General features: G+C 58.9%; 1 protein-coding gene across 17 annotated transcripts in view; it reads left to right on the top strand.

The window, feature by feature from the left end:
• The window catches only part of HSF1 (heat shock transcription factor 1), a 74883-nt gene extending 61151 nt beyond the window's left edge, over window positions 1-13732 (top strand). For 4 of the 17 annotated variants that reach the window (XM_071738578.1, XM_071738574.1, XM_071738575.1 and 1 more), the window contains 7 exons: window positions 779-915; window positions 2583-2816; window positions 5990-6076; window positions 8102-8207; window positions 8840-8905; window positions 9737-9806; window positions 11661-13732. In XM_071738578.1, coding sequence (XP_071594679.1) covers window positions 779-915; window positions 2583-2816; window positions 5990-6076; window positions 8102-8207; window positions 8840-8905; window positions 9737-9806; window positions 11661-11866 — 906 coding nt within the window. In that variant the 3' untranslated portion in view covers window positions 11867-13732. The remainder of the gene's footprint in view (window positions 1-778; window positions 916-2582; window positions 2817-5989; window positions 6077-8101; window positions 8208-8839; window positions 8906-9736; window positions 9807-11660) is intronic. The other 13 variants (XM_071738585.1, XM_071738586.1, XM_071738581.1 and 10 more) reach the window with 11 other exon arrangements.
• The last annotated feature ends 1282 nt before the right edge of the window (window positions 13733-15014 follow it).

The following is a 15014-nucleotide window of genomic DNA, read 5'->3' as shown; positions in this document are numbered from 1 at the left end:
CTTCACATGGATTTGGGGCTCTTCCCATGGGTTTGGGGCTCTTCCCATGGGTTCTGGGCTCTTCCCATGGGCTTGGGGCTCTTCCCATGGGTTCGGGGCTCTTCCCAAGGGTTCTGGGCTCTTCCCATGGGTTCTGGGCTCTTCCCATGGGTTTTGGGCTCTTCCCATGGGTTCTGGGCTCTTCCCATGGGTTTTGGGCTCTTCCCAAGGGTTCTGGGCTCTTCCCATGGGTTTGGGCCTCTTCCCATGGGTTCTGGGCTCTTCCCATGGATTTGGGGCTCTTCCCATGGGCTTGGGGCTCTTCCCATGGGTTCGGGGCTCTTCCCATGGGCTCTTCCCATGGGTTTGGGGCTCTTCCCATGGGTTCTGGGCTCTTCCCATGGGTTTTGGGCTCTTCCCATGGGTTTGGGGCTCTTCCCATGGGTTTTGGGCTCTTCCCATGGGTTTTGGGCTCTTCCCATGGGTTCGGGGCTCTTCCCATGGGTTTTGGGCTCTTCCCATGGGTTCGGGGCTCTTTCCATGGGTTCGGGGCTCTTCCCATGGGTTTGGGGCTCTTCCCATGGATGTTCTGGGCTCTTCTCATGGGTTTTGGGCTCTTCCCATGGGTTTGGGGCTCTTCCCATGGGTTCTGGGCTCTTCCCATGGGTTTTGGGCTCTTCCCATGGGTTTTGGGCTCTTCCCAAGTGTCTCCTCCCCCTCCACCTCCCCTCAATGAGGGCCCTGGGTGACACTGCCACATCCTCAGTGCTTCCCAGCAGTGCTCTGCCTGTCATTCCAGGCCTCTTCCCCAGCCTACAGTGGCTCCAACCTCTATTCCCCCGACTCTTCGGCCAACTCTGGTCCCATCATCTCCGACGTCACCGAGCTGGCCCAGTCCAGCCCTTCAGCATCTCCCAGTGGCAGCCTGGAGGAGAGGTGGGTGATGCTGAACATCTCTGCTCCTCCTGGTCCTGGGGAGGACACGGAGTTTGGCATCAGTTGGGTGGGGGCTGCACGGGGGAGCGGGGGCTCTGCAGGGAGATTTTTGGGGACTGGAGGGATGGGACGAGGCCGACAGCAGGAGCCAAGTGCCAGGTCCTGCCCCAGAGAAAAAATCTGCTGAGAAATGAGTGAGGGAGCTGGGAGGGTTTGGTGTGAGGAAGAGGAGGCTGAGGGGAGACCTCAGGGCTCTGTCAGCACCTGGGAGGCCACTGGGGAGGGGTTGGTGCTGGGCTCTGCTCACAGGGAATGGGGATGGAAAAGAGGGAATGGGCTCAAACTGCACCAGGGGAGGGTCAGGCTGGACATCAGGACCAGATTATTCACAGGAAGGGTGTTCAGAGCCTGGAAAAGGCTGCCCAGGGAGGTGGTGGAGTCTCCATCCCTGGATGTGTTTTGGGGTTGCTCAGAGGTGGTGTTGGGGGATGTGGTTGGAGGGGTGGGGATGGGGTTGGACTCAAATCATCCCAAGGGGCTTTTCCAACCCGAAAGTTTCTGTGATTCTGTGGAATCAGAAAATTGGACATTCTCTCTGTTGGGAGAAGGAGTTTCCCCACCAGGGGAGTGGCCAAACACCACTGGAACATTTCCCTTCTGGGGAGGATTCCCCGTGGGTGACAGCTGGAAAAGAGAGGGGTTGTTTCCTCTTGTCCCATCCTTGGGAGAAGAGGCAAAGAATCCTCCTGGTTGGAAAATACCTTGAAGATCATCAAGTCCAACCATAACCTGACTCTGCCAACCCTCAACCCAACTCCACCAACCCTACCAAGGACACCCCCATGTCCCTCATCCCCACATCCCCAGGGGTTGCTCTGAAACCCCTCCAGGGATGATGGGGACTCCAGCCCTGCCCTGGGCAGCCTGGGCCAGGCCCTGACAACCCTTTCCAGGGAGAAATTCTTCCCCAGCTCCAACCTAAACCTCCCCTGGCACCACTTGAGTTGTGCCAAAAGTTCCTCTTGGCCCATCCCTTGTTCCTTGGGAGCAGAGCCCGACCCCCCCTGGCTCCAACCTCCTCTCAGGGGGTTGCAGAGAGCCACAAGGTCTCCCCTCAGCCTCCTCTGCTCCAGGATCAGCACCCCCAGGGCCCTCAGCTGCTCCTCACAACTTCTCCAGACCCTTCTCCTTCTGCTCCAGGCCCTTCCCCACCTCCATTCCCTTCTCTGGACACCCCCAGCCCCTCCAGGGCCTCCTTGCAGCAGGGCTGGAGTCCCCATCATCCCTGGAGGGGTTTCAGAGCCTGGGGATGTGGTGCTGAGGGACAGGGGGTGGGGGTGGCCTGGGCAGTGCTGGGGGAAGGGTTGGACTGATGATCCTCCAACTCTTTTCTGACCCAAATGGTTCCCTGAAGCTCTGCTGGGAGCCCTGGGGAAAGGAAGGCTCTGGTAGAAGCCACAGCTCTGCCCTGGGCTGGTGGTGAGGAAATATTCCTGGCAGGGTCAGAGGGATGGGGGCTCCATTCCCTTCTCTGGACACCCCCAGCCCCTCCAGGGCCCTTTTCTCACCCAAACCTCACCCCAATCCCCACTTCTCCAAACGCAACCGATCCCACTTCGTTTTTTCACTCATTTTTTTTTCCTTTCTCTTTTCCTCCCCTCCCTCAGGAGCAGCCCCGTGGTCCGTATCAAAGAAGAACCCCCCAGCCCCACCCGCAGCCCCCAGGTAGAGGAGGCCAACCCCAGGAACCCTCCCACTGGAGAAACTCCTCTGTCCCCCTCCACCTTCATTGACTCCATCCTGCAGGAGAACGAACCCGGCACCGCCACGGCCGCCGCTGCCGACAGCTCCACGCAGCCCCACACCCCCCAAAAGTGCCTCAGTGTCGCCTGCCTGGACAAGTGAGTGGCACCCAGGGCTGGCAGGGGTGGGCACCCACCACCCATCCCACTCAGATCCACCTCGGAGCTTGGGCAGCTCCCACCCGACCTCCCACAGCACCCACGGAGGGCGCTGGGCTGAGCAGAACACCCGTGGCCTGGGTCCTCATCCAGTCCCAGGTGGGATGGGATGGGGTGGAAGGGACCTCAAAGATGATGCAGTCCATGGGCAGGGACCCCTCCCCCAGCCCAGGGGGCTCCAAGCCCCATCCAACCTTCAACACTGCCAGGGATGGGGCAGCCACAGCTTCTGGGGGCAACCTGGGCACCCAGGGGCTCAGCACCCTCACCCCAAACAATTTCTCCCTCCCTCCCTCCCCAAGAAACAGAATCCTGGAATGGTTTGGGTTGGAAGAGAACTGAAAGCTCAGCTCATTCCAACCCCCCTGCCATGGGCAGGGACACCTCCCTCCCAGATTGCTCCAACCCCATCCAACCTGGCTTTGAACACTGCCAGGGATGGGGCAGAGACTCTTTTCCTGGGCAGCCTGGTTCTAAAGCTCAGCACCCTCACCCCAAACAATTTCTCCCTCCCTCCCTGCCCAAGATCTCCTCTCCATCTCCCCTCTCCCAGCTGCAAACCCTTCCCCCTGGGAGGCTCCCATCCCTCCAGGCCCTTGTCCCAAGTCCCTCCCCAGCTTTCCTGGAGCCCCCTCAGGCACTGGAAGCTGCTCCAAGGTGTGTGCTCTGATGTCCTTTGTCCCCACACAGTGCTCACAGATGGACCTCCAAGGGTTGGGGGGAAAAACTGGGAAGCTCCATTTTGAGCTGCCAAGAACTTTTCCCTCGGTCTTATTGAGGTCTTGGCCACGTTTCCTTTTCCTGATGTTGTGGGAAGATGGGGGCATCAGAATTAAGGACTTCTGAGTGCCAGGATGGGCTTCATGTCCTTGAAGTGTGGAATTGTGGAGTCATTTCGGTTGGAAAAGCCCTTGGAGAACACCCAATCCCACTCTTCCCCCCCATGTCCCTCATCCCCACATCCCCAGGGTCTGAAACCCCCCCAGGGATGATGGGGACTCCAGCCCTGCCCTGGGCAGCCTGGGCCAGGCCCTGACAACCCTTTCCAGGGAGAAATTCTTCCCCAGCTCCAACCTAAACCTCCCCTGGATTTACACCAGGTTCCCCATCCCTGGAAGTGCTCCCAGTTGGATGAGGTGTGGAGCTGATGTAGTTGAAGCTGTCCCTGTTGGCAGCTCAGAGTTTGGGCTCAGTGACTTCAGGGGTTCCCCCAAACCCTCCTCATCCTCCGTTCCCCGTGGGCAGCACTGGGGCTGCTCCAGCTCCTCAGAGCCTGGGGTTAAAATTCCTCAGGGTTTGCTCCTGGTATCAAGGTGCAGGTAACAAGGGAGGTGTTTGCTGACTTCTGAGAGCTTCTCAGATGTTCCCAAACTCCTGGCAGGCTGCCAGGAAGCCTCAGCCAGACCCGGTTGTCATCACCTTGGGTCCTTCTCCGGGGTTTTATTGGAGATGGAGCAGCCCGGAGGGAGGGGGAGGTGACCCCTTCCTGAGCCACCCCCGGGGCTGGGCTCTCACCCACAACATCTCCTTTGTCCTGAGGAGCTTCTTGTGAGCTGAGAATGACCCCGGGGGGACTCTTGGCAGCTGCTGACAGCACCGAGATCCAATCCAAAGGGAAGGTTGGCATGGAGACCCCAATGCCACCCATCACCCACCCAAGGACCCTCCTGAGCTGCCTTACAGGAGACAAAACCAGAGTTTCCCCCTCTGTGGGGCCCTGGTGAGGCCCCATTTCCACTGCTGGATCACTTTTGGGTCAGAGAAGGAGTCCCCATCATCCCTGCAGGGGTTCCAGAGCCTGGGGATGTGGGGATGAGGGACATGGGGTCAGGGTTGGACTCCAGGATCTCCAAGCTCTTTCCCAACCCATCCCCTGGTGCCATGAGTGACACCCCCAGGATTAACACAACTCCCCCACCCCTGGGGCAGGAGGTGTCTGGCTGGAGGCAGAGTTGGGTGCCAGCACCTACCTTCTCCCAGAGCTCCACTGCCCTCTTTGAGGTGACAGCAACTGTGTCCTCACAGCCCTGTCCTGACACCACCAGCCCACAGCAGCAGGAGCTGAAAAACTTCCACCTGAGCTTGGATCTTCCATAACCAACCTCTGCCTTGTCCAAGCTGTGCTGTAACCACCCTCAGCTTCACCCAGAACCTCAGCTTCACCCAAAACCTCAGCTTCACCCAACCCCAGCTTCACCCAAAACCTTCATTTCACCCAAAACCTCAGCTTCACCCAGAACCTTCACTTCACCCCAAACCTCAGCTTCACCCAAGAACTCAGCTTCACTCAAAACCTCAGCTTTACCCAAAACATTCACTTCATGCAACTTCAGCTTCACCCAACACCTCAGCTTCACCCAACCCCAGCTTCACCCAAAACCTTCAGTCACCCAAAACCTCAGCTTCACCCAAAACCTCAGCCTCACCCAACCCCAGCTTCACCCAACCCCAGCTTCACCCAAAATCTTCACCCAAAACTTCAGCTTCACCCACCCTCAGCTTAACCCAAAGCCTCAGCCTCACCCAAGAACTCAGCCTCACCCAACCTCATCTTCACCCAACACCTCAGCTTCACCCAAAACCTTCACTTCACCCAACTCCAGCTTCACGCAACACCTGCACCCAAAGCCTTCACTTCACCCAACCTCAGCTTCACCCAACCTCAGCTTCACCCAACCTCAGCTTCACCCAACACCTTCACCCAAAGCCTTCACTTCACCCAACCTCAGCTTCACCCAACCTCAGCTTCACCCAACACCTTCACCCAAAACCTTCACTTCACCCAAAACCTCAGCTTCACCCAACCTCAGCTTCACCCAACACCTTCACCCAAAACCTTCACTTCACCCAACCTCAGCTTCACCCAAAACTTCAGCTTCACCCAAAATCTCAGCTTCACCCCAAACCCCACCTTCCCCCAGCCCAAGGCAGTGGTGACCCTGCTGTCTCCCCTTGCCCCTTCAGGCCTGGCTTTATGGAGTTTTTTTGTTGCTCGTGACCATTCTGAAGCCTCCTCAGAAGCTCTGCTGTGCCCCCCTCCCAGCCAACCTTTCCTCCCCAGCCTTGCCTGGTTCTGACTCTTCCCAACCTTCTCTCCTCTTTGTCTCTTTCAGCTTGACCCGTGCTCCGCAGCTGCCCGAGGTCTCTCGTCTTTGCCCCAGCTCCTCCTCTTCCTCACTGCACTGCAGAGCTCAGCAAGGGTCAGCATCTCCCTCCCTCATCTCTCCCCAAGCTTTGGGTTCCTGGGCAGGAGGACAGCAGAACCCCGTGGGAAGCCCCCAGACCTCCACCGTTCCCTCTCTGACCCTTGCAGGTGGTCAGAAAAAAACCCCAAACCCCCCCAAAAATGCCAAAGGTCTCAGCCCACCCAACCCAGTGATGAAAAACATGGAGTGGGGAACTTCACCTCCTCCTCTGAGGTGTTCCTGGCAGGTTGGGAAGTGGCTGCTGTCCACGTGGGGACTCGGGTGGGTTTCTCCTGCCAGCTGGGAGCTGGGCTTGAGGTGACCTCTGGTGCTTTCCCTGGCTGCAGAGTGACCCGACGAGGAAACTTCCCCCCCAAAACCCACCCCAAGACCCTGCTCCCCCAAACCTTCTCCCTCCTAAAAGACATCCCAGAGCAGGACAAAACCCACCCTGCTGCCCATGGAGGACACAAATGGGATCAGCCCCCAGCTGAGGAGCTTTCCTAACAACACCTTCACCTCGAGGTCTGGGCAGAGGGGATGTTGCAGGAATCGTGGTTTCTCCTCTGGTTTTTTTTACCCAGGCTGCTGGGACCTGGGACCTCCTGTCCTGTGTCCAGAGAGGGACAGGGAGCTGGGGAAGGGTCTGGAGATGGGATCAGAGGTGATGGTTCCAACCTCCAGGAGGGGAGATGGAGAGGAGATCTTGGGGAAATCCTTTGGGGTGAGGGTGCTGAGCCCCAGGTTGCCCCCAGAAGCTGTGGCTGCCCCATCCCTGGCAGTGCTGAAGGTTGGATGGGGCTTGGAGCCCCCTGGGCTGGGGGAGGGGTCCCTGACCATGGCAGGGGGGGCACTGGGGGGGGTTTGAGGTCCCTCCCACCCCAAACCACTCTGGGATTCAGTGAGAGCTCTCTGAGCACCCCAAACCCCCACTCCTGAGCCCCTTCAGCTCCACCCATGGGTGCTGCAGAGCCCCCCAGCCCCCCCCTCAACAAGACCCCATTGCCAGGACTCTGCTGTCTCCTTCCCAACCCCAAACCCGAGCACATCCTGGGTGGATTTGCTCCCTTATCTGGATTTTTGAGCAGTGACCAAGCCCAGTCCTGATCTGTCCTTTCCAGTGGGGTCCCAAGCCACCTGGGAACCCAAACTCAGCTTATTGAAGGTTGGATGGGGCTTGGAGCCCCCTGGGCTGGGGGAGGGGTCCCTGACCATGGCAGGGGGGGCACTGGGGGGGATTTCAGGTCCCTCCCACCCCACCCCAGTCTAAGATTCAGTGACAACAGCCCCAAACCCCCACTCCTGAGCCCCTTCAGCTCCACCCATGGGTGCTGCAGAGCCCCCCAGCCTCCCCCTCAACAAGACCCCATTGCCAGGACTCTGCTGTCTCCTTCCCAACCCCAAACCCAAGTTCAGCTGGAGTTGGGTTTGGGTGGGAGCTCGGTGCTGGGTGTTCTCTCCTGCCAGGGTGAGCAGGAAGGTTTGGGGTGCCCCAGGTACACGGGACCATCATTCCCAGGTCTCTGCATCATTTCCAGGAGTTCTCAGGAACAAATCCTGGTCTCCCCAGGCCAGAGCTGAAGGTTTTTCCTGGCCAGCAGCAGCCACCTGAGGACTTTGCCAGTTGTTGGCAGGGATGAGGGTTTGGTGCCCTTCCTTTGTCCTCTGTCCACACCTGGAAGGTGACAAGCTGAGGTCACCCCTGTGTTTGAACTGAAAAAAGGTCCCAAACCCCTTTGGCAGGTGACCCTGCCACGTGGTGGCCACCAAGGCCCTCACCCTGGCTAGCAGAAATCCTGGGGTCCCTGAGGACCTGGCTGGGCCCTTTCTTTGGGGTGCTCAACCTCGGATCTCCCTGGGAGAGGAGCCCCGTGGCCACCTCCAGGCTCAGGGCCAAGGACAGAGCAGGGAGAGGAGGAGGGGATGGGGTCAGGTCGGGGTTCCGGGTGGGAGTGGGTGAAATCCTGGTTTCCGGCCCAGAAGTTGGGTGAGGGGCTCCTCAGCACTCAGCTCCTGCTCCCTCCCCTTCCCTTCCTACAGGAACGAGCTCAGTGACCACCTGGACACCATGGACTCCAACCTGGACAATCTCCAGACCATGCTGACCACGCACGGCTTCAGCGTGGACACCAGCGCCCTCCTAGACGTGAGTGTCACCCACCCAGTGTCACCCACCCAGTGTCACCCCCACGGTGTCACCCTCACGGTGTCACCCACCCAGTGTCACCCACCCAGTGTCACCCCCACGGTGTCACCCACCCAGTGTCACCCCCACGGTGTCACCCCCACAGTGTCACCCCCACGGTGTCACCCCCACGGTGTCACCCCCACAGTGTCACCCCAGTGTCACCCACCCAGTGTCACCCAGTGCCACCCAGTGTCACCTCCCCAGTGCCCCCCCTGCCATGGTCAGGGACCCCTCCCCCAGCCCAGGGGGCTCCAAGCCCCATCCAACCTTCAACACTGCCAGGGATGGGGCAGCCACAGCTTCTGGGGGCAACCTGGGCACCCAGGGGCTCAGCACCCTCACCCCAAACAATTTCTCCCTCCCTCCCTCCCTCCCTGCCCAAGATCTCCTCTCCATCTCCCCTCTCCCAGCTGCAAACCCTTCCCCCTGGGAGGCTCCCATCCCTCCAGGCCCTTGTCCCAGTCCTGACCCCCCCAGCCCTGTCCCAGCCCCCCACTTGCAGGCAGAGGGATCCCAGGAGCCCCATCCCTGGCTTCCCACATCCCGGATTCAGTTCCTTTCCCTCCCCTAAATCCTCTTTCCTCTGGCAGCTCTTCAGCCCCTCCATGACGGTTACAGACATGAACCTGCCCGACCTGGACAGCAGCCTGGCCAGTGTGAGTCCCCTGCCAGCCCTGACTGGGACCAGCACGGCCCCAAACACAGCACGGCCCCAAACCCAGCACAGACCCAAACCCAGCACGGACCCAAACCCAGCACAGACCCAAACCCAGCACGGCCCCAAACCCAGCACGGCCCCAAACCCAGCACAGACCCAAACCCAACATGGCCCCAAACCCAGCACAGACCCAAACCCAGCACAGACCCAAACACAGCACGGCCCCAAACACAGCACAGACCCAAACCCAGCACAGACCCAAACCCAGCACGGACCCAAACCCAGCATGGCCCTGACCCCAACACGGCCCCAAACCCAGCACAGCCCCAAACCCAGCACGACCCCAAACCCAGCACGGCCCCAAACACAGCACGGACCCAAACCCAGCACAGCCCCAAACCCAGCACGACCCCAAACCCAGCACGACCCCAAACCCAGCACGACCCCAAGCCCAGCACGGCCCCAAACCCAGCACAGACCCAAACACAGCACAGACCCAAACCCAGCACGGCCCCAAACCCAGCACAGACCCAAACCCAGCACGGCCCTGACCCCAATGTGGTTCTGAAATGAATGTGACCCTGAACCCAACCTGTCCCTTAATCCAGCCTGGTTCTGAACCCTATGTGGTTCTGACCCCAATGTGGTTCTGACCCCAATGTGGTTCTGAAACCAATGTGACCCTGACCCCAACACAGCCCTGACCCCAACATGGCCCTGAACCCACCATGACCCAGAACCCAACAAGGTTCTGACCCCAGTGTGGTTCTGACCCCAATGTGGTTCTGAACCCAATGTGACCTGGACCACCCCAACCTTTCCCCCGCAGATCCAGGACCTTCTGTCGTCCCAGGAGCAGCAGAAACCCGCAGAGACAGAGCCCAGCCCAGCAGACACAGGTACCGGGGCCATCTTGGGCCCGGGGACGACCCCGTTCCTCCTCCTGGGTCACCTCCTTCCCGAGGCTTCAGCCCAACCCGGCCCTAAGAGCTGGGACACCATCAAACCCCGAGAGGTTTGGGTTGGAGGCACCTTTGGGATCATCCGGTTCTAGATCATTTAGTCCAACCCTCCTCCAATCAGGAAGGAGGTCACTGAGTCCCAGATTTGTTTGGGTTGGGAGGGACCTTCCTGACGATCTGGTCCAACCCTCCCCCAAAAAGTTGGGACAACCCCAAACCCCTGAGTGGTTGGGTTGGAGGAACCTTAAAGATCATCCAGTTCCAACCCGGATCAGCTGTTCTAGATCACCTGTTCTAGATCATCCTGTTCTAGATCACCTGTTCTAGATCACCCAGTCCAACCCCCCTGCAGTGAGCTGGGAGGTCATTGAATCCCAGACTGGTTTTTTGGGTTGGAAGGGACCTTAAAGCCCACCTGGTCCCTGGTCCCTCTGCCATGGGGACATCCTCAGCCACCCCGGGTTCCTCCAGGCCCCGGGGGTGTCCCTGCTCCCTGCTGGGGGGGATGAAGAGCAGGGCTCAGGGCTGGACCTGGGGAGTTGGGTTGGGTTCTGGGGGGTTGGGTTGGGTTCTGGGGGGTAGAGTTGGGTTGTGGGGGGTAGGGTTGGGTTATGGGGGGTTGGGTTGGGTTATGAGGGGTAGGGATGGGTTATGGGGGGTTGGGTTATGGGGGGTAGGGATGGGTTATGGGGGGTAGGGTTGGGTTATGGGGGGCTGGGTTATGGGGGGTAGGGATGGGTTATGAGGGGTTGGGTTATCGTTGACAGTTGGGTTGTGGTTGGTAGGGTTGGGTTAATGGTAGGATTGGGTTGAGTTAAAGGTTGGTAGAATTGGGGTCTGGTTGGTAGAGCTGGGTTGTGGTTGGTAGAGCTGAGCTATAGGGTTGGGTTCTGGTTGGCAGGGTTGGGTTATGGGTGGTAGGGTTGGGTTTTGGTTGGTTGGGTTGGGTTGTGGGTGGTTGGGTTGTGGTTGGTTGGGTTGGGTTTTGGTTGGGTTATGGGTTGGGTTGGGTTATGGTTGGGTTGGGTTGTGGGTGGTTGGGTTATGGTTGGGTTGGGTTGTGGGTGGTTGGGTTGTGGTTGGTTGGGTTGGGTTATGGTTGGTTGGGTTATGGTTGGTTGGGTTATGGTTGGTTGGGTTGTGGTTGGTTGGGTTGTGGGTGGTTGGGTTGTGGTTGGGTTGGGTTATGGTTGGGTTGTGGTTGGTTGGGTTGTGGTTGGGTTGGGTTGTGGTTGGTTGGGTTGTGGTTGGTTGGGTTATGGTTGGGTTGGGTTGTGGTTGGTTGGGTTGTGGTTGGTTGGGTTGTGGTTGGCTGGGTTATGGTTGGGTTGGGTTGTGGTTGGTTGGGTTGTGGTTGGTTGGGTTGTGGTTGGTTGGGTTGTGGTTGGGTTGGGTTGGGTTATGGTTGGGTTGGGTTGGGTTATGGTTGGGTTGGGTTGGGTTGTGGTTGGTTGGGTTGTGGTTGGTTGGGTTGTGGTTGGTTGGGTTGTGGTTGGGTTGGGTTGTGGTTGGTTGGGTTGTGGTTGGTTGGGCTGTGGTTGGTTGGGTTGTGGTTGGTTGGGTTATGGTTGGTTGGGTTGTGGTTGGTTGGGTTGTGGTTGGTTGGGTTGTGGTTGGGTTGGGTTGTGGTTGGTTGGGTTGTGGTTGGTTGGGCTGTGGTTGGTTGGGTTGTGGTTGGTTGGGTTATGGTTGGTTGGGTTGTGGTTGGTTGGGTCGGGTCCTCGCTGGACTCCATGGCCCTGAAGATCCTCTCCCAGCAGCAGGACTCTGGGGTTCTCTGGTTCCTCGCAGGGAAGCAGTTGGTTCACTACACGGCTCAGCCCCTCTTCCTGGTGGACTCGAGCGCCGTGGACGTGGGGAGCGGGGACCTCCCCATCTTCTTCGAGCTGGGGGAGGGACCCTACTTCACGGAGGGCGAGGAGTACCCGGAGGACCCCAACGTCTCCCTCCTGGCAGGGACTGAGCAGCCCGAGCCCAAGGACCCCGGCGGCTCCTAAAGGCCCCGGGGCGGGGCGAGAGGAGCAGGAGACGTCCCGGACCCGACCCACCCCGAGGCAGGAAAGGGAAATTCCAGACCCCCCCGGCTCCCCCCGGCGCCCTCGGGAATTCCGCAGAGCTGGTTCTGGGGCCCTGACCCCCTTCGGTGGCCCTCGGGGAGGCGGCAGGGCTGGGGGACGCAGAGCCACGGACGCCCCTTCCCCACCGCCACGGAGGGATGGGCGGGAGGTCCTGGGGGCTCCACGGAGATCCTGGTGGGTCCTTGGAGATTCTGGAGGTTCCATGAAAATCCTGGAGGTTCCTTGGAGATTCTGGAGGTTCCTGGGAGATCCTGGTGGCTCCATGGAGATCCTGGAGGTTCCTCACCAGAAATCCTGGAGGTTCCGTGGGGATCCTGGTGGCTCCATGGAGATTCTGGTGGTTCCTTGGAGATCCTGGTGGTTCCTTGGAGATCCTGGTGGCTCCATGGAGATTCTGGAGGTTCCTTGGAAATCCTGGTGGTTCCTCACCACCAAGGCTGGACAGAGATGGAAACCCTGGTGGTTCCATGGAGATCTTGGTGGGTCCATGGAGATCCTGGTGGTTCCTTGGAGATTCTGGTGGTTCCATGGGGATCCTGGTGGGTCCATGGAGATCCTGGAGGTTCCTCACCAGAAATCCTGGAGGTTCTTTGGAGATCCTGGTGGTTCCTCACCAGCAAGGTGTCGATGGGCATGGAGATCCTGGTGGTTCCGTGGAGATTGTGGTGATTCCATGGAGATCCTGGTGGTTCCTTGGAGATTGTGGTGATTCCATGGAGATTCTGGTGGTACCATGGAAATTCTGGTGGGTCCTCCCCACCAAGGTTTGGGTGTGCATGGAGATCCTGGTGGTTCCATGGAAATTCTGGTGGCCATGGAGATCCTGGAGGTTCCTTGGAGATCCTGGTGGTTCCATGGGGGTCCTGGTGGCTCCATGGAGATCTTGGTGCTTCTTCACCACCAAGGTTGGATGGACATGGAAATCCTGGTGGTTCCCTGGAGATTCTGGTGGGTCCTCCCCACCAAGGTTGGGTGGAGATGGAGATCCTGGTGGCTCCATGAAGATCCTGGTGGTTCCATGGAGATCCTGGAGGTTCCTTTAAAATCCTGGTGGTTCCATGGGAATCCTGGTGGCTCCATGGAGATCCTGGAGGTTCCTTGGAGGTCTTGGTGGTTCCATGGAGATCCTGGTGGCTCCATGGGGATCCTGGTGGTTCCATGGAGATCCTGGTGGTTCCGTGGGGATCCTGGTGGCTCCATGGGGATCTTGGTGGCTCCATGGAGATCCTGGAGGTTCCTTGGAGATCCTGGTGGCTCCATGGGGATCCTGGTGGTTCCATGGAGATCCTGGAGGTTCCATGGAGATCCTGGAGGTTCCATGGGGATCCTGGTGGTTCTGTGGGGATCCTGGAGGTTCCATGGAGATCTTGGTGGCTCCATGGGAATCCTGGTGGCTCCATGGAGATCCTGGAGGTTCCTTGGAGATCCTGGTGGCTCCATGGGGATCCTGGTGATTCCATGGAGATCCTGGTGGTTCCATGGAGATCCTGGAGGTTCCTTGGAAATCCTGGTGGCTCCATGGGGATCCTGGAGGTTCCATGGAGATCTTGGTGGCTCCATGGGGATCCTGGAGGTTCCTCCCCACGAGGCTGGATGGAGATGGGGATCCCAGTGCCCACCTCTCTCTCCGGGCCGTTCTTCTCCATGGGCTGCTGCTCCCGGGATGCTCCGTGGGTGGGAGGTCCAGGGGGGTGTTCAGGGATGTCCCCTCCCCCCTTGTCCCCCCCGGGGGATTTGAAGAAGAGAAATAAAAGTTTGTTGGCTCTGGTGCCGGCGGGGGTCGGATCCTGGGGTGCTCTCTGCTTCCTGCGCCCATCCCCCACTCCCCCTCCCCCTGCTCCCTTTGGGCTCCGGGGGGTTGGGGTTTCACCTCTTCATTTGATTTAAATTTCTGTTTCGTTTTATTTGATTGCATTTCCTTCAGTTTGTTTCATTTTTATTCATTTTTATTTTATTTTGATTTCTTTTCCTCTGTGCGTTTCCGTTTTATCCCTTTGGTTCCCTGGGGTTGGGGTTGGAGTTGGGGATGGGATTGAGGTTGGGGTTGGGATTGAGGTTGGGGATGGGATTGAGGTTGGGGTTGGGGTTGGTTGGGGTTGGGGTTGGGGTTGGGGTTGGGGTTGGGGTTAGGGTTGGGGTTGGGGTTGGGGTTGGGGTTGGGGTTGGGGTTGGGTTGGGGTTGGGGTTGGGGTTGAGGTTGGGGTTGAGGTTGGGTTGGGGTTGGGGTTGGTGTTGGGGTTGGGGTTGGGGTTGGGGTTGGGGTTAGGGTTGGGGTTGGGGTTGAGGTTGGGGTTGAGGTTGGGTTGGGGTTGGGGTTGGGGTTGGGGTTGGGATTGGGGTTGAGTTTGAGGTTGGGGTTGGTTAGGGTTGGGGTTGGGGTTGAGGTTGAGGTTGGGGTTGGTTAGGGTTGGGTTGGGGGTGGGGTTGGGGTTGGGGTTGGGGTTGGGGTTGGGGTTGGGGTTGAGGTTGGTTAGGGTTGGGTTGGGGGTGGGGTTGGGGTTGGGGTTGGGGTTGGGGTTGGGGTTGGGGTTGGGCTCTGGCTGAACCCCCAGAGCTGGGCAGGGGGGGAATGAACCCAAAACTGAACTGGGAGGGGAGAGGAGCAGAGGGAAAAGGGAACTGCAGGGCCAGAGGGGTGGGAATGGAAATAGGAATCTTCTGTAAAGAGGGAATAAACAGAAATACAAATATAAATATGAATAAAATACAAGTATAAACATAAACAGAAATAGAAATAGAAATAATGTAAATAGGAATCCGGATTGGACTGGGCAGTGGTTCTGGATCAATCCCAGTGCTGGGTCCTTTGTTGGATCCCGGTGCTGGATCCCGGTGCTGGTTCCTGATCCCAGGACCTGATCCTGGACCAGGTGCCTGATCCCAGCGGCGGGTTGGGGATCAGGGGCTGGATCCTGGAGCTGATGCCTGATCCCAGGAGAGATCCCAGGAGAGATCCCAGGAGAGATCCCGGGAGAGATCCCAGGACAGATCCCAGGACAGATCCCAGATCCCATGTCTGATCCCAGTGCCTGATCCCGGGAGAGATCCCAGGACAGATCCCAGATCC

This window comes from Heliangelus exortis, chromosome 2 (assembly GCF_036169615.1).
Source record: "Heliangelus exortis chromosome 2, bHelExo1.hap1, whole genome shotgun sequence".
NCBI classification, from domain to species: domain Eukaryota; kingdom Metazoa; phylum Chordata; class Aves; order Apodiformes; family Trochilidae; genus Heliangelus; species Heliangelus exortis.
Note: the sequence above shows the minus strand (reverse complement) of the source record. Positions and strands in the feature narration are given on the sequence as shown.